We start from the raw sequence: 26,627 nt of genomic DNA on the forward strand, positions 1-26,627 counted from the left end.
ATCCACCATATTCACCCTTTCCTTATTCCCACCCCCTCCCACTAGTACCTACCCCTGGAAAAGACCTATTTTACCCTCCTGTCCTTCATTTTTTAAAAAGTGTGTATTGATCATACAAAGGGGTTTCGCCCTGGTACTTCAGTCCTGTATATATCGTGCTTTAGTCAAATTAAACCCCCCCATTACTTACTCTTTCTCTATCACCATACTTTCCTAGTACTCAGCAGCTTACAAGGCAGTACATTATATTACATTAATGTATTGATGAGTGGTTTCAATATTTTTCATTCTCTAGCATTTTCTTTCCCTCTCTTTCCTCCTGTAATCCCCTCAGACTGACCCACTAATAAAATCTTATTTTTTCTCTCACATACATATATATGCATATACATACATATATATATACAGGTCTAGTTTCCAAATATGGGATAAAACAGGTGACCTTCAACTTTTTGCGCTTGGTTCTTGTCGCTTGACATGATATTCTCTAAGTTCCATCCATTTACCTGCAAACAACATAATGACATTTTTCTTTACAGCTGAATAAAACTCCATTTTGTTTTACTACGTTTCCTTTACTACATTTTCTTAAACCATGCATCAGTCATGGGGCATCTGAGTTGTTTCCAAAGCTTGGCTACTGTGAATAGTGTTGTAATAAACATGGGTGTGCAAGTTGCTCCATCACATCCTGGAGCACATTCCTTTAAATATATTGGAGCACATTTCTTCAGATATATGCACAAGAGTGGTATCGCTGGATTGTAAGGTAGCTCTATTTTTAGTTTTTTGAGGGACCTCCATATTGCTTTCTGTAGTGGTGGCACTAATTTACATTCCCACCAACAGTGTAGAAATGTTCCTTTTCCCCACATCCTCGCTAGCATTTGTTGTTGCTTATGTTATTGATGATAGCCATTTAACTGGGGTAAGGTGAAATTCCAATGTCTTTTTAATTTGCATTTCCTTTAAGGCCAAGTATTTTGAGCATTTCTTCATACGTTTATTGGCCATTTGTACTTCTTTTGAGAACTGTCTGATCAGTTCATTTGCCCATTTATTCAGTGGGTTGTTGATTCTTTGAGAGATTAGTTTTTGAGCACCTTGTATATTCTGATTATTAATCCCTTGTCAGATGTATAGCTGACAAGGATTTTCTCCCATTCCGTAGGCTGTCTCTTCAGTCTGGTGACCATTTGTTTCCTTTGCTGTGCGGAAACTTTTTAGCTTCATGCAGCCCTCCTCTGGAGCTTCTCATTTAGAGATGGGACTCCAGAGGGCAGTGTTGAGCCTGAAAGTGGGTAGCCAGGGTGAGATTTGGGCACTAGAAGAGGTCCTAAAGAGGAGGCTGAGGTAACCAGTCATCCTCCCCTTCCTTCACCTCTAAGCCTGTCATCCCCACCCCAACCCCAACCCAGGCTGCCTCCCCTGAGTAAGGTAGATGGCTCCCACCACTAGGGTCCTGAGCTATGTGCTGAATTCCCCAGACCTGAAGTCCCACCTCCCCCAGACCCCTCCTTTTCCACAGCCAACTATTCCTCTCTCCCATTCAGAAGGAGAATGGAGTTTAACAATTTCCGAATTGTAGGCTGCTGGTCCCTGGGGGAAAAATGGACCTCCCCCAACCCCTGGAGTTAGCAATTCCTATAACAGAATATTTCCACCATGGGTAAAAATGAATGCAGGTTAACAAAAGCTATACATTCTAACTGCCAAATGAGAGCCATGATCACCAAGGGCTTTAAGAGGTGTTGGGGTTGGTGTAGTCAGGGAAGACTTCTTGGCGGAAGAAAGGCTTAGTTACCCCTAGAAAGCCATGTAACTCCAAAGGAGAGAGGCATGGGGGCAGTCATTAGAGGGAAGAGCAGTGTTCTTAGTCCAGTAAAGGAGTAGAGAAGCAAGAGGAAGTCAGACTTACACTCTGGGGCTGGGGAACACTGTCTCTCTCTTGTGGAGAGCGGAGAATTGCAGGAAATGTTGGAATACGGGAGAGAAAGGAGAAAGGGAAGATGGTCCAGGTAGAAAAAACTAGTGTGGCAGAACAGCGAAGAAAGGATGGAAGGATGGTCCAGGGAGAGAAGAGTAAAGACAAGACTTAGTCTATGGTTTCTTCCACCTGTTATCCCACCTGCTGGACCCCAGGACTCATTGTCAAGTGGCTCACAGTTGAGATGGGGAATCAAGGCTCACTCTTGGGGTAGGGAATGAGCAGCAGTTAAGAACAAGGCCAAATAGTAATCCATGGATGAGATCACGGTGACCAAGGTAAGTAGTCAGGGCTTTACCAAGGAGTAGAACACAAGAAGAACACAAGAACACAGGAGACAGGCTGGATGTTGTGGGCGTGGGGGGTCTTCATAACACCAGTAACCCTCTCTTCAGGGAAGCTGAATGACTTGCCTTCCCTCTCTGTCCATCTGAGATGCTAACTGTCCTTCTCTGAAGAGGGCTGCATCTATGTGTTAAATCCCCTAGGGAATTCCAAGGTGCAGCCCCAGGTAAGAATGCTGAGAAATGATGTTCTGAGTGAGGGTGGAATTTCAAGACCCATGATAGGTTGACAGGTAGCAATTTGAGGCTGAAGGTTCTTTAGGACCCCCTAAATCAATATGCTATAAAGAGACCTTGAGTTAATATGCTTGCAAGGACAGGTGATGAGTGTACTCTCAACCCTGATCCTTGGCCCCTAAGCTTGGCTAATGGGCTCCTGCTCCACTCTCTCCTCCATCCCCCTGCTTTCTCCCACTTCCTCCAGGCCAGCTGATTCCAGGGCCTGAAGGACCTGATGTTTTATTAAAGTCCAGATCTTCCTATTCTAAGGCCACCTTCCTCTGGCTAATTCTGTAATTCAATTAGTAGGAAGCCAAGGCCAGGCTGCAGGGTGAGGGGGTGTGGGGGGAGCGCATCACATCGGGAGCCTTTCCTTCCGCAATGATTACACCCCAGGCTTCAGCCCTGTTCTGAGTTGGGCAGGAAATTGTACTTCCTTCACTTCACAATGACAAGGGCCTTTTATCCCCGTTCACGGGGGCTTTGTAAATTACCGCCATCTCTGTACAATTAATTCTGCTGCACTGTGTTTTTTCCCCATGTGAGACAGGGCCCCACCCACCCTCCCAGGCATCTGCAATACTCCTTACCCTGTGGTCCGCGGAGTGCCCTACTGGAGAAGGGTGGTTTCCACCCCTGCCCACACCCACCCTTAAATATGCCTCCTGCCACCCACTCTGCCTGTCTCTCGCTGGCTTGGCTCTCACCTGCCCTAGCCATGCACATCCCCTCCCTTCCTTCCCTACTCTGCCCCTTTCCCATGACCCCCAATCTCCTTTCAGTGCTCCAATTATAGGTCTTCTTTCCTCTCCCTCAATGGTCTCCTTGGTCTCCCAGACGCCAGACATATGAGCTAGTAGGAGCTCAGCCCTCCACTTAGTCCTAGAGATATGGAAAAGGCTGTCTCCACCCTCACAGAGTTGGCAGTCAATCCAAGACAGAAGACATGAAACTGGTAAATAGAAGGGACAAGTAAATGAGAATGGTAAGCAAGAAAAAGTTAAGTGATTATATAAGGAAATGTGAATGCAAGCCAGAGTATTCAGCACACACAGTAGAACTGTGAGTGTCAGGAGAAGCAGGTCAGTGTGCAACAGAGGAGGTGGGCATAGGTAAGGGTCCATCTCAAGCTGAAAGGAGAAGCAGCCCAGGGTGTGATTTCTCTCTAATTATGTCATCTTTCTGCCTCCACCGCCACCCCGGACAATTTTCAAAGTCTACTCTTAAGAGTTCTATTCTACTCAATCCCATGCTTTGGGAGAACAGGTGATGAGCTGGTGCTGGGGAGAACCGTTGGAGATGATGGGATGGCAGGTGGGTGCTCAGGAGGAGGTCACCACTCATACAGAGATTCTCTGGGTCACCTATGTAGCTTCTCACCTCAGGGTGACGCCATCAGTAAGTACCACATGGCTAGAAGGACCCTGAGAGAGGGGGACGCTGGTGATGGGAGATTGTCTGCTCCATCATGGATTCCAACTCAAGGAACTCAGGGTAATGGACCAAAACTATTTACATTTACAGTCTGCTGGGTGGAAAGAACCTGCTTCAAATCCCAGAGCTGCACCATCCAGCTCTAGCTCAGAGGAAGCTTTGAGGGAGGGGGAACATGGCAGCTTCACCAATGACAATTCCCCTCAGACATATTTTCCAGGCAGCCGATGCCCAGGGATCGTTGTCTGTCTCTTCAAAACAGACTGTGGGTCCTACATCTTGTGAGGCTCACCCACCTCCTTCTTATTCCATTCTCCTCTTTTAGTACAGATATTTTTTTCTTTCAAGTTAATTATGCAAGTGATACACGAATATATTCTGGGCTGAATGTGTCAAACCAAACAACAAAAAAAGTGAAAGTCATGGGAGACATTCCCCTGGCCACCCCATGCTCCCTGTTTTCAGCTCTGTGTGATCTTTAGACTTTGTTCTTTGCATGTAAATATAGACATGAGTACTTATGGAAGGCGTGGAGTACGCCTCTCTTGTGTATACACGGTGTGGATTATTGTGCAACTGGTTTTTCTCACCTGATGATGTGGCTTTCCATGTTGGTACATTTAGGATCATTTCATCTTCTTAACTGCTATAGAGTATTCAGTTTTAAAACAAAAACATTCTTGCCATGGAGAGTATTTAGATGGTTTTCAATTTCCAAATGGTTACAGCAGCCCCTTATTCTCTCCTCTGGGATACCTTACAGGATCAAGACTGAGGAAAGAATAGCTGGCCCTGAAGGCAGGGAGAGATCTCTATGCCACCAGCCACTCTACAGGAAAAAACACTCCCTTCTCAGACCTTTTCAGGCCTCCAAGTTCAAGTCCTGTAGAAGCCCCCTCCCACATCATCCCTTGTGGTTACACAGCAAGTCCCCGAGAAAATTCTATCTCCCACCTTCACTATGAGTTCCCAAAAGGCCTCAGCAGAGATGAGGACACCTCAGTGACCCCTCGGATGGTGAGTTTGGCTGATTTAGTGGCTGCCAGGCAGGCTAAAGTTGACAGGAACCATCTTCCTTCAAGCTACACCAGCCTCACAGCCTCAAAGCCGCCTTCAACTCCTCCTCAACTCCTGAGGAGCAGTAATGAGCAACAGGATTCAAAGCTAGTGTTCCAGGGCAGGGACCCTGGGTGCTCCAGCCCCATTCCCTCCACCTGTCAGATGTCCAGTGGGGAGACTTGAGCATCTATTCTCCCATAGCCATCCTCAGCCTCCACCACAAGCCCACAGTCATCATCAGCACTCTGCAAGGGATGGCAGGCTCTCTTCCTGTAGCCCCCTCCCCACAAAGGCTGCCATCCCCCAGGGCTCTTCCCTTAGTCAGAGTGCAGATGAGGCCTTTCCTTCACACCCCACAGTAAGCATTAAGAACTGTTTTTCCATATTGCCTATCTAAAAGATCCTTAAGTGAGATGACTAATCTCTCTTGGTGCCTTCTTGTCAGAAGGGCAACAGGCTGCTGAAGGAAGGCTGGAGGAGGACCTGGGTGGCTTTTCTCTGCTGGCCTCTGTAAGAGGATGGTCCCTCCTTGAAAAGGGGCAGAGGAGCAAAGGAAGGGGCTCCATACCCTCCAGCCTCCTGCTTCACAAGAAGGAATTTGCAATCCACTCTGCAGTTAGTTGATTCTGTGGAGGATGTTAACACTCATTGGCTAGTGGTGTTTCAGACAAAACTTCTGAAGAAAATTACTGACCCATGTTATAGATGGGGTCAGAGAGATGAATCTAGTAAGTGATCTGTATTTGGTACGGTCTGCCTATGAGAGCTATGCATCAGTCCTTTCAGGGGACAACTGAGGACTTGGGAAGGCATGGTAAGAGTGCACTGTCAATCCTAAACAAGGTTATGAAGCAAGGAGCACCTGTAGCAACCTGCCTGTTATCCCTCACGGGCAACCTCAGGCCTTGCTACCACAGAGGTAGTTCAGCATGCCTTGTCATCCACAGGGCCTTGGTCAGCGATCAGCAGTCTCTGGGCACCATTTCTGGACCCCTTCCCTGACACACACACATCTGTGACCCTCCTGCCAAATTAGCTGAGGTGAGCTGAGGTGTTCAGTGCTCAGCCATTATGTGTAGAGCTCCTGCTCCTGTTCTGAACATGGAGAACCGAGCAGGAACAGAACAAGTTCCAAATTCATCAGAGCAGCAGACTGACAATCAGTGAGCAAATATATATTACTTTGTTAGGGAATGAAGTAAGGGTTGTCAAATAGAAAAGGAAGTAGGGTAAGGCTCAAATGGTACTTGTGTGCTGGAGGTGGGGGTCAGTGTTAACGGGGCTGGGGGAGAGGAATCAAGAGAAGCCCAAGGAGATCACATTTCAGCAGAAACCCCAGGGAAGTGAAGGAGCTAGCTGTGCAGGTAGCATGGGTGGGGTATGGGGTCATTCTGGACAAAGCCTCTAAGCAGAGTGTGTCTGGCAGGGTTGAGAAAAAGGAAACCAGGCACTGATCAAAGGGACAACTGAGAGAAAATAAATTCAGGGTAGGGATGGCAGGGGGAGGCCACATAGGGTCTGGGGGATCCCTGAAAGATCCTGGTATTCAATGCACTTGTGAGCGTTCTCAAAAACAGTGGCATAAAATCCTGGAAGCTGGATAAAAGCAACAGATTCTATTTTTCCCCACCTCTGGAATTCTTTTCTTATTATCCTGGGTCATAGAAACAATATGATCATTTCCTCCTCCTTCCTCCTCCTCTCTTTCCAAACCTGCCCCTGACCTTGTCCCAAGCTGGCTTGCCTGTGTGCAGCTGAGGCACTGGCTGCCTCTCAGTCTCAGGCAGAAGACAAGGCCAACAAGGGTACGAGGGGACAGGAGGAAAGACGCCCCCGGGAGAGGCAGGCAGCAGCACGAGGGACGACGTCACAGGGGCCTCTGACCGCTATTCATTTCAGTCCCTGTGTCTCCATCAATAACCGTCCGCCAGTGACCAGGAGGGAGGAGGAAGGAGGAGAAAGAGGAGGGGTGATGTGGAGCTGGACTAGAGGAGAGATGGATGGAGTGGAGACAGGCTCCTTGGCAAGAGGTGGAGTGGGGAAGGCAGATGGGGCACTAGGAACTGGAGTTTCTCTTGGTCTCCTCTCCCTGCTTTCTCCTCTCTATGTCCCCCTTACAAGTACACTCTTTTCTTGTCTCCTCTCTAGTTAGAAGGGGAAGGGAGGCAGGACCAATTTCTATATAAGAAGAGGAGGAAGGGGATTTTGTTGGACACAAGTTGAAGAGTGGAGGACTCAGGCACTGAAAAGGATTCTGGGAGCTCTCTGTGCTGGACACCAAAAGACCACAGCAAGTCTGATGACAGGGCTGGTGTATGCACCAGGCTGCTAGTGCCAGCCTGTGGGCCTCAGGAAAAGCAGACCTGTCCTGGGAAGAGTAGGCATTCAAAAAATAAAAGGCCATGAGAAGGGCTAAATGACTGTGGGCAGTTGGGAATAGAGGATGGTTGTGGATAGACTAGAACAGTCAAAGAAGGCTGCCTGGAGTAGGCAAAACACAATCAGATTCATGAAAGACAGCCAGGGTTGGAAGAAGTGAAAATGGGTCAAGAAGGAGTATCAGGTGAGCAGACTGTGGGCACAAGAATGAGGGCTGGAAGTAAGTAGAGGTTGGGGGGCAGGTTGAGAAGACAATGCAGACACAGAAGACATGGGGGGATGGGCATCCTGGAGGATGACTTCTCTGGGGCCATGAATGACTTTGCAAAGTCTGAGATGACTGGTCTCCAGAGACTCAAGCCTAATTCAGCCAACATAGGCATTTAGACTTTCATGGTGTCTTCCGCCTTGCAGGCCACCCAAGCCACACTCAGCCACACCTGCAAGCAGAGAAAGAGGCTCCTGATGTTGGGCAGTTGGAGTAAACACCCAGAAAGACTCTCCCATCACCAGTCTCTTCCCTTGTCACAGTGCCTGAAGGACAGCATTCAAAGTCATCCTTCAAATCAGCAGATTGCCCTGTCCAACCCAGAGGAGCAATGGTGTGGGGCTGTTAGAATCACTCAGTGGGAGACGTGCACTGGACTTGGGAAATTACACTCAGCCTTGGGGGACTGAGGCAGGAAAGGCTGTGTGAGGCACAGCACCCGGGTCCCTGAGGAAGTTAAGAGGCAGAGCAAAAGTAGGCCTCACTTCCAGAGTGGGCTGGAAAGACCCTCACTGCAAATGTGACAACAGGAATTGGGGCAGGGGACATGGAAGACACATGACAAACCCATTCATTTTAGCTTGGCCCTGGGTCTTCCTTACAGATGGAGCCTTTATTTGGAAGGCCTAGAGGGTCACTCATCATCTCTGATGGAGCGGCCACCTGTACTCCTGAGGGGCCAGAGCAAAGAGTTCATGGTCAGGTGTGGCTAGAGGAACTGAGGGGGGGCGGGGGTTATGGGTGAAAGCTATCCCTTCTGGGAGATGAAGGGGCTGGAGCTGAAATAGATAAAAACAACACTGGTAGGGAGGGGGGAGAGGGCAGTGACGCCGGAGGCACCAAGGCACAGGGACAGAGAGACCCGCGGGGAGAAGGGGTGCGTGGTGGTGGTGGTGGGGAACTCCGCGGAGGGAGCAAAATAGAAACGCAACGGGAGGGACGAGATTCAGACAGACGGGAACCGGGAGAGGCAGGGAAGCTCCGAGGAGAGTGCTCAGGAGAGAGAGAGAGAGAGAGAGGTGGGGAGAGCGGCCGGAGCAGAGAAGGGCGGGCGCCTGAGGGCGGGCGGCAGGGCGCGCGGGCGGGCCGGGGGCGCCCCACTGACCCTGGTCGGCTCTTGCTTCCCTCTCCAGGCTGCGCCTTCCTCACCTACTGCGAGCGTGAGTCAGCGCTGAAGGCCCAGAGCGCACTGCACGAGCAGAAGACTCTGCCCGGGGTAAGTGGCGCCCGCCGCGGCGCGAGCGACCGATGCGCCGACAGGGGGCGACTTCGGGAGACCCGGTTGCGACGCGGCGGGCGGGGAGACGGCGGGCCGGGGCGCAGCCGCCCGCTTGCGCCTGGGAACTCGCCCGCCGCGGGGCGTGCGTGTGGGTTCCGAGCTCAGACTCGCCGGGCCGCCCGAGCTCCTCGCCGTCTAGGCCCGACGAAATCTGGCGGGTGGGGGGGACCGAGGGGTGAACTTGGCCTTGGCCACAGAGCCCAGATGCCGCGCTCCTGCGCTCACTGTCCGCGCGGGCGGGCGGCCTGGGACTGGGCGCGGCAGGTCCGGGGCGGAGAGCCCACAGCGCTACTGCGCTCGGCCCCGGGCCGCGGGTGCCATGAGGCAGGCTAAGCGAGCGGTCCAGCACCCGCTGCTCCAGAGCAGGAGGGGAGGTGGGAGGGGCGCCTCCCGGTCCCAGCTAGGCGCCACGAGTGAGATCACCGCGGTTTATTTAAGGAGCCAGCCCTCGTCTTTGATAAACTATCGCGCCTCGGCCCTGGTTTATAGCTTCTGCGCGAGGGAGAGAATTATTTATGGCCCCCCTAACTGGGTGTGATATCAGCCATGGCTATTATCGAGGCTAGTTCATCACCATAAAATAAGAAGTGTTCCTCGGGTCAAGGGTCTGCGCGGTCTCTCCTGTGGGTTCAGAGATGGCGGGCGGGGGGGGCGGAGAGGGGTAGATACACGGCTGCTGAGTATCTAAAGATAAATGGAAAGATGAGTGTTTGTGGGCATAATTTAAAGAATTTGTAAATATGCGGTGTTTAAGTGTACACAATGGGCACTGCGGGGAAAGCACGTGTGTTCTCTATGTATGCACTCCCATGCTTAGACATGCATGTTTACATTCTTACCAAACAAACTGTATGTAAACACACGTTTCCATTTCTGCCCCACAGCAGGAAAGGTTAACCAGGTAAACGGAAAGAAAATGCAACCCTGGGCGGGGGGGGGGGGCATTAAAGATCTTTCTTTACCCCTTCGGGCTGGGCGTGTGGAATTACAGAGGCCCTTCCTTCCATTAAGACAGCCTTTGTATTGTATTTTGGTATTTTGATTGCAAAGCACGGGGTTGACTCATCTTAATAACATACCCGCGGATGCAAATGTATGGAAATGGAGCGGCGCACAGATTTTGTGTGGAGCCCAGCTTTGGCAGGGTGGCCATTCCCAGTTGGTTTTTTAGTGGCACAGCTACATGCACATATATTATAGTAATTACTTTCCGGGTCCCCTCTGTAGGATGGCAGAAATATGCTCCACATCGCCCCATGTTATGTGTGAAGCATAAAGCCATATTGTAAGATAATCAAAGGCTTCTGAGGAAGGTTTGTGCTGATTAATAAAGTGTTTATGGTACTTTGTTTTGGGGGAGATTGTGATAGATATTTTAGAGCCACCCAAATGGAATAGAAAATACCACATTGTTATGGGAGGCCCTTCATCAGTTTGAGAGAGATTGCTGGGGAGTTTCATGATGGCTAAAAGCCGGAATCAGATGGGGAAACAGAAAGAGAAGGTGGGAGAGGGAGGGTTAGGATTTTGAAAAGAGAGAAGCCTGAACCAGGAGAATTTTCAGTTGCTAGTGTAAATTGTTCAGGATCTAACATTAACTTGTGGTTGTTTATTTTACATATAATAGAATAGCTAAATGATGGAGTGTATTAGTTCTTTAATAATTTATAGAAATACTTTGATGTTGCAGTAATTACATTAAAGGTCACATATCAAAGGTAATTTGGTTGAGCAGCTGTGATGGTTTCTCAGAAGCAATCAATATCACTGTCCGTGGTGCTGATTTCACCAAGGGGCCTGCCAGATTAAAGAAGGCTTATTACCAGGCAGAAAGGCCCAGGGGAAATCAGGAGCACATTGGAGCGACACACCAGCCCCCCTTCCACCGATAATTAACACTGTTCCCCATAATCTGTGCTAATCCTTCATACTGGGACATCCAATGGCATTTTTACGAAATTACAAAGACAAGTTGAGCAAGTTTGGGAGGAAGGGCAAAAAGAAATGTGAATGTGTGTTGGGAAAGGGGAAGGGTAGAGAGAGGCCAATAGCAGTCCTGAAACACAGCCTAGAGTCCCCCATGCACTGCCTGGATCACCATCATTTCTTCAAAGTCTTCTCAGGGAGACTCAATGGCCTCTAAAGCCTTGTCACACAATTCTCAAGGTAGGTACAGCTCACAGAAGGGAGGGACAGGGAGAAAAGATAGAATTGCTGCCCCAAGTCCCCAGGGCACATTGTCCCCACACAAACTCACATGCAGACAAATGAAAAAGAAAATGTTAGAGTAAAATTATACTCTAAAGTGGAGTCACTTTGATTCCAGGAAGCAGAACTGGCATTATTATTGTTAGTTGGTTCTCTCTTTTGAGATCAGAGAAAGCATACCACTAGCAAATGCAGGGATAGGACCAAGCAAAACACTCTCACCTAACCAAATAATATATGTACTCCCACTAACTGATACTGTGTTCACAGCTCCCTATTTGGTTGGGAGGCAGAGGGGGAACCTCTCTTGTCTGGGGTGACCACACTAGGTGTCCCAGTGAACACACTCCACTTCTAACTAAGGAGAATGAAATTGAAAAAAGAACCTGGAAAACTGGTAACCTCAGCAATTTACACACTTTTCCAGACTTCAGAATCCATTAAAATCAATCCATTAAAATCAGCCCTCCATTTTTTCACTGAAGAGACAAAGAGGGGAAAAATAGTACAGGCAGTGTATTCTGTTTCCCAGCAAGTTACAGAACTAGCATCCTGTTACCAACAAGAAAAATAATCCCCTTGAAGTTATGCACACAAACACACTCAACACACCACCACTAACAACAACAATATCAACAGAGACAGAACTAACATTGTCTTCACTTGGGGACTGAAGAGGGGAGCTAACATTTCTCTTGGGATAAGTGGAAACTCAGGCACCAGACCACAATAGCTATTCTTACAAATCAGAGGTCAGTTTCCCTGGGAATCAGCCCAGTCAAAGCTGCTTTGATGGCTGATGGAGTCATCCTTGGGCCAGCATCACAAATGGACTATTATTTTTTGAGTTTTGCATGATTTTAGTAGAATGAGATTACTAAACCATGAAGCCTCCTCAGGGTCTTTTTGAGCATGGCCTTCTGCCAGAATCCAAACAGGGTAACAGGGTGATTCCACTTTTTCTAATTTCTCTCTCTCTCTCTCCCTCCCTCCTGTTCTACCCACCCCCACCCCTTCTCTCCTCTCTCCCTCTCTCTCCCACTCAGTCTCACTCTTTCCTGGCCTCCTGACCCTCTGCAAGCTATTTCCTTCTATTCTCAATGTTTGTTCCACTAGTTATAGAACACATCCAACATGGGGCAGCTTCTCAACCCATCAGCAAGCACTTCCTGGGTGTGCACCTTGCCCTGTGCTGGGGTCCCGTAAGACACAGAGATGAGAAAAACATGTCCCCTTTCTCTCTTGGAATTTCCCATCAAGTTGAAGACAGAAGCCATGCATAGAAATATAACCCGATGGACACCATGGGCTGCTATTTGGTAATTACATTTAATATTTGTTAAGCATTTACTATATGACAGACACAATGCCAAGCACTTTACATCAATTGCCTCATTTTCCCTTCCACCCTAGGAGGAAGACATGACTCTCCCCACATATGAGGAAACTGAGGTTTGCACATGGTTGCAGTTTATAAACAGTACTGGGTCTGCTGCCACCACCCAGGATACCCACTTCTGTTAGCACTGCTTGTTGTTTTAGGAGTTTAGAGGGGTCTGAGATGCCTATGGAGTGCAAGAATTGCTAAAAGATATTCCTTCAAAATAGGGGCAGGTGGGTATAGAAAGCTGGGAGTATGTTAGCACATTGAGAAACTGCCCTCCCCCTCCAAAAAAATGAGCATGCATGGCAGGCCAGCAGCTATTACTGGCCAGCCCGAGAGAGAGAGAGAGAGAGAGAGAGAGAGAGAGAGAGAGAGAGAGAGAGAGATCGAGAGAGAGAGATACTCTGGACAGCAGCAGAAGCTGCTCTGAGAGCTTAGGGGCCTGAGTGTGCACAGGAGGCCTCATGGAAGAATTGTGTTCCTTAAAACACAGCCCTGATGGTTAGTCCCAGCTGCTCTAGCCTTTGGGATTTGCAGGGAATTGTCTTCCAGGAAAAGCCCATCTGTTTCCAAAGTTGTGAATACGGGGTTCTGTGGGAAGCTCTGACTAGAGAAAAACAGGCAATAGGACAAGCAGTGGCCAGCACTTTGTTCCTACAGCAGCCGGAGTAGAGAGGTCCTGTTAGCAGGATGCAGTGAGGGGAGGAGGGGGATCTGGCCAGGAGGAGGGCTGTATCTGCTTGGTAAACATTAAAGTTCCAATTCACTAGTTAAAGATTGGCTTTTGTGTCCTCACTCTGGCAACCCTAGAATACAAAGCAAACTAACACTCTTCCTGGCTGCCTCCCACCCCACCCCTCCAGTCAGCCAGCAGACGTGCAATGTCCCTGCCATCAAGACTCTCCGACTCAGGTCATTGCGACTCAGGATGGTCATTTCCATGCAAATTCAGTGTGACCTTCTTTAAGTTTACCAGGAAAGACGGCAAAAGTGGAAAATTTAAAAAAAAAAAAAGGTTAGTTGAATTTCTAGCATGCTGTCTCAGTGTGTCTCTTCTGTCATTCCCTTTGCCTCTCACCTCTTTTTCCTTAATTCTATTTTTCTTCTTTTCTTTGTCTTTCTATTTTTCTCACTTTCTGCCTGTTTCCTTTTCTCTCCTTTTCACACATTTTCCTCTTCTTTTTTTCCTCTCATTTTCAATCCTTTTCTTTCCTGCCCTCTCACTGTCTTTTCTTTCTCCCTCCTCCTTTTTCCTTCTGCCTTTTCCACTTCTACCTTGACACCCTATAGGGGACTCTTGTGGGACCTCCATCAGCTTTTGGGGGCTTCCTTAGCAAGCCCATCTTCTGCCCCAATGGCCCTTGAAGAATCAATCTAATTTTATGTACAACTGTAAAGATGAACGATAAGTAGAAAAGATGCAGGCAAGAACAATATGAATAAATTATAAAGGGCAAATGATGACAAGCCAGGGGTCCCCAGAGACAGTGATATGATAACAGAAACTAAAGACAAATTTATGATGGCTGTAGTTAGTGTATATGGAGGCTATTAATTCTTTGGGATAGTTTTACAACACTTAGTGATTGGCACAAAGTGTTTCATTTTAGAAATGTGATGTATTTCCACTTGTCTGTCCTGTAGATGACAAAGTACCACCAACCAGTTGGATCACAGCACAAAAATTGTGCTAACGGTTCTAGGGGTTAAGAGTTCCAAATCAAGATGTAGGGAGGATTGGTTTCATCTGAGGGCTGTGAGGGAGAATCTGTTCCATGCCTTTCTCTTAGCTTCTAGAAGCCTTGGACATTCCTTGATTGTAGATGGTGTTCTTTCTTTTGCCTCATATTATCTTCCCTGTACACTATTTCTGCATCCAAATGTCCCCTTTCTAAAGACACTATTCATACTGGATTAGGGCCCATCCTAATAACCTCAAATTGATCCTCTGCAAAGATCCTATTTCCAATAAGGTCTCTTTCACAAGTACAAGAGGTGAACACATCAATATCTTTTGCAGGATACACAATTCAACCTGTAACACTGAGAAATAGGCTGCCCATGACTATTCCATGGTAGGAAGGAAAACGGTCTTCAAGGATATCTGAGTCTTAGGAGTGGGAGAATACCCCAGCCTTTTATGTGTGACTCCCACCTGGCCTCATGCTTCTTTCTTCCTCTATTGGGTGAATGAATGACATACCTCTCTTCTTTCCCATATTCCCTAAAGAGAATTGTCCATCTCTCCTTTAAGGCAGGGTTCTCAATTAGGCAATTTTGCACACAGAAGACATTTAACATTGTTCAGAGATGCTATGAGCATCTGTGGGGAGAGGTAGGGATGCTGCTAAGTATCCTACAATACAAAGCACAGTCTCCCCAGCAATGAGCTGGCCCCAAATGTCAATAGTGCCAAGGTAGAGAAACCCTGATCCAGGGCTAAGGAGGGGATAGAAGGCAGGACAATGAGGCTATAGAGCAGAGTGTTCCCTCTTACTCACTGGTTCTTGTTCATTTGGGGATAAGCCCAACAATCCTCAGGGGGTGAGAAGTAGGGTGAGAAGTGGGAGGTTGTATTAAGGGGAATACCCTCAAATTGAGTGAGCAAAATGGGGGTGGCTGGCAGCAGAAGAGGGCAAAACCTACATCCAGGCATGAAGGATTATTTCTGGCTGGCCACACTCACCCTCATATCATAATCTGCAGGGCATATTTGGCCCAAGGGCTACCAGTTTCAGCACCAACCCTAGCTCAGCTCTCTTCTCTGGCCCACATGGAATCTATGCTGAGTGGCGTGAGTTGACAATTTGCCTGTGACAGAGCTGGGATCAGAACCCAGGCCTCCAAGACCCAGCCATGTAGGGGATTCTCTAGCCCTTCCTGTCCAAAGAGGCCTCATCTTGTGAGGAGACAGGTCAGGCAGGCTTATGTTCTCCAGACCTGGGCCCATTATCTAGAAGAGAACACTGAGGCTCTGAGACAGAAGGCCCAAGGGCTTTAAATCCAGAAACAGGGCCATCTGGGCACAAGAACTAAATCTGTGGCATCCACAGATCTTTCCTTTCTTCCTCCCCACCAGCCCATGGTTCCCATCTTCACATCGACTGCTTCTATTAAAGGCCTGCACTCTCTTCCTACAAAGACATCTTGAGTCTTCCTCTTCCTCCCTGAGACTTTGGCTGCAATAAAATCTCTCCCTCCTAGCATGACCACTTTCTTCTTCCCTGCCCTGTTCACACTGGTCAGGAACATGGCCCAATTTACCAAACCAGTGACTCTTGACTCCCATATAGACCAAATATTCTCTGTAACCCCTACAACAGTGCCCAGGCCTGGCCACAACCTGCACTTGGTAAGGCTTCCTAATGGATCTATCTCAGAACCCGAAAGCCCCTGTATCCATGGTTCATGTACCTGATTTGAAGGAAATAAACAAATGAGAGGGCATCTGAGTAAGTGAACACAATCTGACTCAGAGCAAGGGAACCTGGGACCTGGGTCCAACCTGCCAGATCAAGCCTTATGGCCTGTTCAGCTCAGACCCTCTCTGGAAACACCTTCTGGGCTGGGAGGAAGGCAGGCCAGATTGCCTCTGGAGTTGCTTCTAGCTTTGATGTTCTTTATATTTCAAAGAATAACAGAGTCGACCCTACTCAAAATGACAAAGAGATGGGGGGAGATTGTGAAAGCGAACGTGATCATGTCTCCTGCTCTCTGCTGCCTCCTGCCATTGGTGACAAGTGTAATAAAGCAAGAGTCAGATATGTCCCTCCCGATGCACACAGGTCAGACTGCCTGCCCTAGGGCTAGGGTTGGATTCCCAATGGTGTGCCCACCCTGCATTCTGCTTAGGTCTCATTCGAAAGAGAACAAACAGATGTTTCACCATTTTCTACAGCACTGGCCCCTGCCAGTGGATCATGGTTGCTACCTGAGTAGAAGCAGCACTGCACCTAGCAAACCTGCCCTGTGCAGTCTACTGCAAGGTAGGGTGTCAGGCATGGGACAAAAATAAGTAAGACACAGCCTTTTGTTAAAAACATTTGTAATCTGGTTTGAGAGGCAAGTATGAAGACAACTCATGATACAAACAGTCCCTTTAGAGACTGAAAAGTGGTAATGATGGGAAGTGCCTGGGAGTTCCAGTGAGAGAAATCAGGGTGTCCTGGGGGAGCACAGCCACCGTGGTGAACTCCTGCTTCCAGGCTGTCACCCTTATGATGTGTTCATCACAGGATGATTGAGGTTACTCTTGTGAAATAAAGCTCTCATAACCTGAAAATGCTTCAGACTCTGTCACCCAGATGATTCAGCCAATTGCCACAAACCTGTCCAGACCTATGTGACTTTTGCCCAAATACATTGCCTTCCTTTCAGCTCTTCTTTTTTCCATGTTGTTCACTCTGCCTGGAGAGTTTCTATTCCTCCTCAGAAGCCCAAGTCCAATATCACTTCTCTGTACAGATTCTGACTCCCCTAGGGGAGCAATCCCCAAAGACAACTGACATTGCCCTTTGGTCCTATGCTGCTCTGTTAATTTTAGACCTTACATCTTGGAATCCCAGCCCCCAATGCTTGCCTTGCCTAGTTCAGTTCAAAGTGGGCAGGTGGTCAAGAGGCAACTCTTTTCTCTGCCAATCGACCTCACTGGCCTTGACACCACCCAGGGGCATTCCAGCAGGTCCAACCTCATGGCTTCTTCTCCATCCATATCACCTCCAAGCCTCTCTATGGAGTTTCCAGCTTAGCTTACTTTGCAGGAGTACATTTGGAGAGACAAGGAGGCTTGTTTGTGTGGTTTTGACCCTATGCAGGAAATAATGTGTGAAAGGTACGTTGGCCCTGGAGTCACAGCTGGCACAGGTGTGAGTGTGAGCATGCATGAAGTGAGGTGTACATCCTCTAGAGAGGGAGTCAGAGTTTGCCACTAGGGCCATGCCCGCATTCTTGTGAGGCTATTAAAGGGTTTCTTGACCTTTTGCCAGAAAGTGAGGCTGAGAAACAGAGTGTCTGTGTGAGCTGCTGCTCCAGGATGAGTGTGCTTTAGTATTAAATGTGTTTCTTCCAGGGAGCATGTATGTGAGTGAGTAGAAGATCGAATGTGTGTGCTGTTGGCCAGTGGGCTTCCAGAACTGTAGGCTGCCATGTACTATCAATGGGAAACCCTGGGTGATGATGGGAAAAAAATCGATATTGTTCATAACTGTTTAATCCTCATGAAAATAGTTGTTGTAAAATAAAAAGGATTGTAATTCAAGGAAATGAGGTCTTTCTAGTATCCACCAAGTTTATCACGGTTCAAGTGCACATTGTGATCAAAGGCATTTGTGGTATGTTCTCAGTTGACCACCAGGGGCTGCCATATAGGTGGCTTCCTCTCCTGGTGACTGATGGGCAAAGACAAGTGTTTGACCAACCATGAGCTGGTACCCAACTCTGTGCCCAGAACATAAGAGGCATTATGCAGAAACATTCCACTCCACCCTTCAAGTACTGACTGATAACTAGGGTCTAAGTTTCCTAATTTCTATGATGAAAGTCATATGTATAAACCCTTTATATGCTGTGGATTGCTATAAATAATCCAAGTGTTATTATTAATGACTAAACAATAATATGAGTGTGGATTACCTTCATAGTCCTTTTCTTCAATAAAATCTCGTGACTCTTAATTCACATGTAAAGTAATTAGGGGATAATAAAAATATAAAATGCTTCAAATATACAACTTGGACTATATGTCCAGTTATATTTAAGAGAAGGGAGATATTGTAAGCTGTGTAATGGCCATAAATGACTCTGTGGAGGGGAGAATGGAGTTCTGCTGTGTGTATGAGGGAGAAGGAATTGGGAAGGTGGTATGTTAGTTAGCTTTCCATTGCTACAATAAAATACCTAAGATAATTAGCTTATAAAAAATTTTAGCTCACAGTTTTGGAGTTCCAGCCCATAATCAAATGGCCCTTTTATTTTGAGGCCTGTATCAAGACAGCACATCACAGTAGGAGCATGTGGCAGAGCAAAACCACTTACATCACAAGCCAGGCAGTAAAGAGAAAAAAGGAAGAAGGGACCTGGATCCTACAATCCCCTTTGAGGGCACATCCCAATGACCTAAACATGTCCCACAAGTCCCCACCTCCTAAAGGCTCTTCTACCTCCCAATATTGCTGCCCAGGGAACCGAGCCTTTGCCACATGATCCTTTGAGAGACATTCAACATCCAGTCTACAGCAGTTAGTAAGAGGAGAAGACTTTGGGAGACAGGAAAGTCTGAATTCTCCTCCCAGAGCCAGCAATAAGAACAGGGAGAATATGTTTGGATAATGAGGAGGCCTTTCTCACACAGCTGCCCTTCAGAGCCTCCAGCCTCTTAGAGCCCGCAAGCACCAGTTAACTCTAGGCAGATGAGTCCCTCAAAATTCTGTGCACACTGGATGTGGCTTCAGGCCCAGCAAGTCCCTAGCGTCCCTTCCCCCTGGAAAGGCCCTGCTTCCCACTGTCCACTCCCTGGAATCATCCCATGGCTTTAGGACCCAGCCCCAGGCTCATGCCTTCCTCTATGGAGCAGTATCAGGCCATTCTCACCCACATGTCTTTTCCCCTTGTCTGAGACTCCACAGTCAACCCTGATTGAAGTGTGGATATTAGACTAGCCCACCAGCATCACCAGGGCCTTTTTAGAAGTACAGAGTCTCAGGCTCCGCTCCAGACTCTCTGAGTCGTTTCATCCAGACTATCCTCACTGCATTTGGATAAGATAACAAGATCCTTTGGTAATTCATGGGCATGAAAAAGTTTGGTGGCCACCAGCCAAACTTTTGGCTCTGGAGGATGTTGTCTTAGTTTGAGTGCCTCTAGAAGCAGACTCTAGACAAGCATTTGCATGCAAGTGGTGCTTGTTGAAATGGGCTTTGGGCAGTGACTCCAGAAAACACAGGACATGGCAACAGGAAAAAGAAAAATCAATCATGGGTGTGTTAGCAGGCAGGCCAGCTTCCACTGTGCAAGGTGCTGAATCCCCACTCGGGACTCTAGAACCTATATTAGTCACACAGAGCCATCCCACAAGGGACCAGGGAGCTGAGGTATTTATACATTGGTTCCCACAAGGCTCTAGCTGAGAATATACCCATGGATCATTAATTCCCCAGCTCTTCTGGCTTGCCACATGGAGGAGTGGGTGGGGGAGGGGTAAAAGGAGCTCCACATCCAGAAAAAGCCCTCCAGTCAGAAGTGCAAGTGCTGGCAGGTGGAAGTCAAACCACTGTCACTGAGTTATGGACGGCAAGGGGTTAAGTGCAGGATACTGCCTGTCTCTGCTGGTCTCTGTCGTGATGATAGCTACCATTGACTGAGGACTCATTATGAACCAGGCACTCTGAAAATATCTCATTTATTTAAGACAGGTGCTCTCAGCTAAGAATTATCAGTGCTAGCGTATGGTAGAGGAAACAAAAAGGGACTTGCTCAAGATCACACAGCCAAGGAGAGGTCTGGCTCCAGAGCCCACACTTCTTCCATTGTATCCAGGAGTAACAATCCTGTGGAAAACCAGAGCTGTCCAAGAAAAAAGAACAGTCTCATCATGCAGGGGAGTGGCCCACAGGTGTCCACACACCTAACCTATCTTTGGATTGATGAAGTCTGGTTCTGCATGGAAAGCAGAGTCAATTTGACCTGAAACCTGACTGTATGCCCTTGGGAAGCCACTTAACTTTTGAACTTCAGTTTCAGTGACTGCCGATCAGTTGGAAATACATTCAGCTGCAGAGGCTCCAAAAAACATGGAGCTTTGGGGGTTTTTTTCACCTCACAGAGTCCAGGGTCTGGTGTTGGTTCATCAGCATAACAATGTTAGGGTCAGAGTCTCTTCCCTTGTGCATAAAAAATGTATCCCCAGAACCATGCTGTAGTCAAGCAGGGCAGATCCAGCTGCCCTCTGCCCCTTAGGTCAGGAATACAAAAGATTTCCCCCAGGTCCCCTTCCCAGGAGACATTGGCATATGTCTCATTGAACAGAATTATGTCACAAGACCATCCTAGCTATAAGGCAGGCTGACAAAGGGAATTTATAGCCAAAGTCTAGGCTCATGTCTGCCATGAGGAATACTGTTCTTCTGTTAGTGAAGGAGAAGAGGGGATGGGTACCACAGACAGGAACCAGTAGACTCTTCCCCCCACCTTGGTAGAGGCAGGCAGAAGATCAAGTTGGGTAGCAGCGCAATCCCTGGCCATGTATGTCTTTGGTTCAGGCAAGGACCTGATGCTTAACAGGTGGAAGCTGAGGCAAGAAAGGTAGTTTCAGAATGTGTTCTAGAGGTACCTCTTCCATATGGCACAGCTAAGTCAGCATGCTTATTTTAGCTACTGACATGGTTTCTCCTTTTATGGGACTCATAGGTGGAGAGGATGAGCATGTTAGCTGGTTAGGCATTATATTTGTGTCATCTTTCTTTTCTTTTCTTTCTCTCCAGTGCTGGGGATGGAACCCAGGTCCTCATGAATGCCTAAGCACTCTGCCACTGAGTCACTGTATTTTTCTTTTTTTCTTTTTTTGACTGCTAACAAAGAAGGTAGTTTAATATGGCTGGAGCTGTTCAGTAGAGCCTTGGAGGAGATGAGGACAAATAAGGCCAGATCATGGAGAGCTTGTTATGTCCTTCTAAGGAGTTTAGATTTTATTCAGAAGGGATGACAGAAGTGGGCTGAATTGACGGGATTAGTATTCCAAATCAAATAATCTCTTAAAACTATTTTGGCCATAATATGAAGGATCTACTAAGTAAAACAAGAATAACAGATAAAATAATTAGGAGATGCATCACCAATCTCTGTCTTATAATTGTGTGTTAGCCTTTCTTTCTCCATTCCTTCATTTGTTTTTTTTTTATTTGTTTTTGTTCATTTATTCACATGTGCATACATTGTTTGGGTCATTTCTCCACCCTGTCCCCCTCCGCTCCCTCCCCACTCCCTCAGTTCCAGGCAGGTCCCATTCTGCCCTTATCACTCATTTTGTTGAAGAAAAGACATAAGCTTAATAAGGAAGACAAAACATTTTTGCTAGTTGAGTTAAGGATAGCTATACAGAGAGATTCCTACTATTGTTTTTGTATACCCATGTGTTACCACCCATGTTGGTTCAACTCTAACTGATTTTTACATTGTTTCCTGATGCCCTGCTCATGATAACCTGTCCTTTTAAGGTTTCTGTATTAGTTCCTATTTTTCTTGACCTTATATCCTTCTGTACCCTCTCCTTTAGCTTAAATATTGACTGTATCAAAGGCTACTGTGCCGACGAGCTGTTCCCTATGTCACAGGTAGGCACACAACCTGTGGATGTGGGTTGATTTCAGGGCCAGCAGCAATGATACCATCTTTACTTTTCAGAGACTGGAACAGGACTTCTTCTGGCCTGTTATAAGGGAGTGCAGAGTGAGGCACACAGAACACACACCACACTTTTCAGGTAGTGCAAAGTTCTGCCGAGAAATGAACTGTAACCCTCCTAGTTGCTTCAGCCCAGATGGGCTGAAAGTCAGAGCCAGCCTGGGGCTGGCCAACACTGACCTGTACTCCCCAAGTCTCCCCTCCAGCCTGAGCCAGAACCATGAGTAGCCAGAACAGCTACTCAGCTGTCTTGCCCCCATGGGCAAGTCGATCTTGTCCCACTCCCAGAACTGACTTGGTTTAATGTAGCAATTGCCTGTCACCTAAGTTTTACTTGCTTTCCATGATAAAGACCTCACTGGGTCAGTCCCAGGTTCAGCCCTAGCCAAAACCAGTGGTCCCACATTCTCCAGCCTCAATCCTGACCACTCCAGCCTTCCCAGTCTCTCCCTTCTCAGAGGCTATTCATGCCCTTATAGTTACTCCCACCCCAAGACCTCTGGACAGGCTCAGGCTCCAAATTCAGCCAACCTAGCTTTCAGTCCCAGCTCCACCACTCTGAGCTATATGACCTCGGGCTACCCTGAGCCTGTTTCCTTATCTCAGCCTTGGGGTGCCAGTGTGTCTTTATCCAAGGACTGTAATGGAGAGCATGTCATAATGCATGCACCGCTCTGAGCATCCTGTTGGCACATGGGAGATATGCACAGTAAGGGTCTCCCTACTGCTGTCACTATCCCTGCTGTGGTTTTGTCTTCCCACCGAGGAGTCTCTCCTCTGGTCCTTTCTGATAGACTCCTGCCCTCTGGCTTCCCAGGTGTATAAAACGGATGACCCCGGGTGCATAACTGAACAGCCTAGGCCAGGGCTGCCTACCTGGGGAGATGAGCAAATCCCACCCACTGAATAGAATTCAGTTGTGGGAGTGACAGAAACATTCACAGAGGCCTCTGGACCCTCCCTGCTGAGGCCTAAATGTGTATGAAGATGATGTTTCAAGATCACCTCCTTCATGGCCCCCAGAGAGCTTTTAGCTATAGCTACATTTGTCCCAAAGGCTTGTACAATCCTTAAAGGAGACCCACACACCTCCCTCCCAACTCCTCATTTGCCATCCCTCACCCAAGTAAAGGGTAGCACCCTGGGAAGACCCCGGGAAGCTAGGTGAGAGGAGCCCAGAAGATTAAAAACCCTAACCAGTGAGTAAAGAACAGGATCCTGCCCTGGATACGTGGTTTAAATGATCTAGCAGGTCCTTCCAGGCAGGGAGATGAAGGATCTGAAATGAATATGCATTCAGCCTCTCCCAGCAGCCCTGACAGCTGGCATCCGACAGCTGGAACCGCTCAGAGCTTGAGAGAAGGTTTTTAATTCAATTCAGTAAGTGTTTCCTGAGCACCCACCAGGAGCATGGCCCTGCAATGGGTGCTGCTTGGCAGGTGGAAGCCAAGAGAGGGCAAGGACCCTTAGGGTCCCTCCTGCAGAGGGGAAAAGGTGTAGATGCCAAGCAATTAGAGGACAATGAATTGAGACTTCTGCCTGGAATTAGAGTTCAAATAGTTTGGGAGAATAGCAAAGTGGTGGCTGTTCACTAAGTATCCTCAGTGAGCCTCATGGTGCTAGGTACTGGACAGTGCCTTCGGGGGTGGGCAGAATATGGGTGGGTGAGAGGTCTGAAGACAGCATACCAGTGAGGTGACAATGTGAACAAAGGCAAGCAGGAAGGAGGAGAGCATGTGTAGAGAAGACTGCATTGACTGCAACTCAATCAGAAAGGGGCCGAGGGTCACAAGTCAGAGGTCAGTTGGGACCCAAGCCAGGATGGGGTTAAACAGCTCACTGAGGAACTTGGTAGTTCTCTTTGGGTTCTTGGGGGCTGCTGAGGCTTCCTGAATAAGGATGATGCTCTTACACGGTGTGAGATAGATGTGCAGATGGGGAAGGTCTGTGGCAGAGCAGTGCGGGATAGACTGACTTGGGGTTATGGCATCATGAAGGGAAGCTGGGGACCATGGGGACCATGCAGAGCAGTTTCTCTTCCAATTTCTTTTCCCAGGTGCAGCCAAAGTGGGCAGACTCAGTGCTCCTGGGGCACCAAGGACCTAGTTGGTCATGCACCTGGCAGAGGCTTCTCACTTTGCTCTTTGTAAATCCTGCTGGTGGAAAGTGAAGGGGAACTTTGGCTCCCTCTAGACCTCCGAAGCTGGTGGTATTCCCCTGACCATTTGGAGGACTTTTCCTACCTGAGGAGACAGTCTCTGTGCAGGGCAGTCTACATAGTACTGGCAAGGTTCCTAAGCCACCTGACTACTGCACATCAAGCTTCTTTGACATTCAAATTTGTAATAAATGCAAAGACAGAGACTCAACCTCCTCCCCACTTTGCTACATCCCTCCCTCCCTCTCTCCCTTCCTTCCTCCCCCCACAGTCACAAGGAGTCTGGTTGTGGCCTGGGATCCTTATGCTGCACATGCCTTCATGTACTCTTCCAGCTTCAGAAACCTTGGGTATTCCTCCCATTCTCTGTCTAGCACTGTCAAAACATACTTAGTCCTCCCTTGGGCAGGAAGAATCTCTTGACCTATAAAGAAGACTCTTCTGAGGGCCAGGGGACCTCAGAAAAGTAGAGTAGGAAGGGGTCTTAGCATCACCCACTCCCTCCTCCCTTTCTTCACACAGCCTGTGACAGTCCAGAGACAGTTAGGTACAACTCTGCTGAGATGTCACATTTCAGTCCCTGCTTATCTGCATCATAGCCTCTATCTCAAAGAGCCTCCATGATTGACAAACCAAGGGAACCCACTATAATTCAGAAGCACTGGGGAGGACACCCATTTCCATTAGCATCCATATTAAGGGGTGTACTCGGTGCAGTTTATTACTTTGGAGTAGACAATATAATAGTGTTTCCAAGCTAATGTCCTGCCAAGCCTGCTTTAATGAACAGATACAAAGCATGTGTAATTAGCACGGTGATGGTGTGACAGTGCGTACTAGTAAGCCACTTGCAAATGCTGTTCTCTTAGATAGAAGCCATATTCCTAAACACAGTAGTTTTATCTACACTACTTATTTGATGATCAAAATTTTTTGTACCATGCATTTCTCAAAGGCCAGTTTCTCCTAAAATTCAGATTACCCTCTTCTCTGGCTTGCTGGATTTGAAATTTACAAAGATTTCAATCAATGCCCTAAGTTTTCAGCATCTAATAGATGCAAGGAACTTGTGGTGGTCAAGTCACAGAGGGTCGTAGCTCCTCTGGAAAGCCTTCCCTGATGGGCATGAATCCCAATCTCTAACAATCCCAGGGATTCATCGCGGTGGGGGGGAGGGGGCTGCCCTGCATTATGAGGAGGCAGGATAAGCTAGATCCCACTGACACACTTCAATTTTCTCAGACTTTTGCTATTGGTTGTTTGCTTCAGGCTGGACCTCACCTGGGTATTCCTTATACATCTCTAACTCTTGTTAGGTCATCAGGCAAGAACCAGAGCTATCTCCAATCAACCAGTCCATGAAAGCAAATGACTGTTTGGCCCCTACTTGAGCCTCCCTTCCTCCTTCCCCTAGATTTTAAGAAGTCAGTATATGCCATCTTCCTCTATTCTTATTAAACGATTTATCTGGGGGAACTTAATATTTTCTTTTAAGATAAACTGAACTAATGCGATGTGCTTGTTTTAATTTGCGAGGTTAACTGATCTAATTATCTGCGGCGTTTAGTTAAATCCTGGTGCCTGGGCCGGCTGCAGGTGTGGGCTTTGAATCCTGCCAACAGGAAATCTCTTAAAACGAGCTGATCTAACACAGCGGGTCTGCTGGTGTGAGGGATTTTCTAATAATGCATGAATTTATTAACAGCCAAAGATAAATAGAGGATGTATTTACATTAAACAAATTCACAAGGAACTGTCTGCTGCTTACTGGGGCCCCATCCCCAGGGATGCCTCCCCCAACTCCATGTCACTATCTGTGTTGTCCAAGTTGAGTCAGAGAGCCACCTCTGGTGTGTGGGGGGTGTCCATGAGAAAACACAAAAATACTCCTGCCATAATGGTTCAGAGGGCTGAGCAGGTATAGTGGGGGTTAAAGATCTGAAGTTTTAGTTAACCCCAGACTCCAAAGGAGCCAGAGATAAGGCCTAGCTTCCTAAAAGCTAACACAGTCTTGCAAAGCTAACAAGTACTTCCCCCTATGGAAGGAAAGCTATGGTGCCATTGTCCCTGAGCTGGGAAGATGGTCTCTAGAGCCTGTGTTTGGGACTGAGTGCTACACCTCTGAGGGATATGTTCAGGGAAAGTGACAAGGACAGGAGAAGAAATCCTTCCATTTGAAGCTAAATGAATGGTGGACAACAACCAGCTCAAAAGGGAGATGTGATATGTGGCCACATTGGGATATCAGAAAGAGAGCCTTGGGAGGCAGGCAGAGGGAACAGGAGACAATCCATCACACACAGATGTCATGAGAGGTCTGATTCCCAATCCCACCTACTTCCTTGACCTGTTAAGAGCTGTCCCAACTCCCACCTAGTACTCTAAAAATCCCAGCAAAGATAGGCTCTGGATATCAACACTGTTCAGGGGGAGCAGAACTGTAACTCCAGAAATGCCACATTGCTCAAAATCCTATTAGGCTGCATTGTTTGAAGCATGGATCAGTCCAAGC

At 47.7% G+C, this 26,627-nt stretch overlaps 1 protein-coding gene across 50 annotated transcripts in view; it reads left to right on the forward strand.

Moving 5' to 3' along the window:
* Nucleotides 1-26,627, forward strand: part of Celf4 (CUGBP Elav-like family member 4) — a 288,929-nt gene that overhangs the window by 66,959 nt on the left and 195,343 nt on the right. For all 50 annotated transcript variants that reach the window (XM_074069925.1, XM_074069927.1, XM_074069926.1 and 47 more), the window contains exon 2: nt 8,824-8,906. In XM_074069925.1, the coding sequence (XP_073926026.1) occupies nt 8,824-8,906 (83 nt within the window). The remainder of the gene's footprint in view (nt 1-8,823; nt 8,907-26,627) is intronic.

Source organism: Castor canadensis, chromosome 4 (assembly GCF_047511655.1).
Source record: "Castor canadensis chromosome 4, mCasCan1.hap1v2, whole genome shotgun sequence".
Classification (NCBI taxonomy): domain Eukaryota; kingdom Metazoa; phylum Chordata; class Mammalia; order Rodentia; family Castoridae; genus Castor; species Castor canadensis.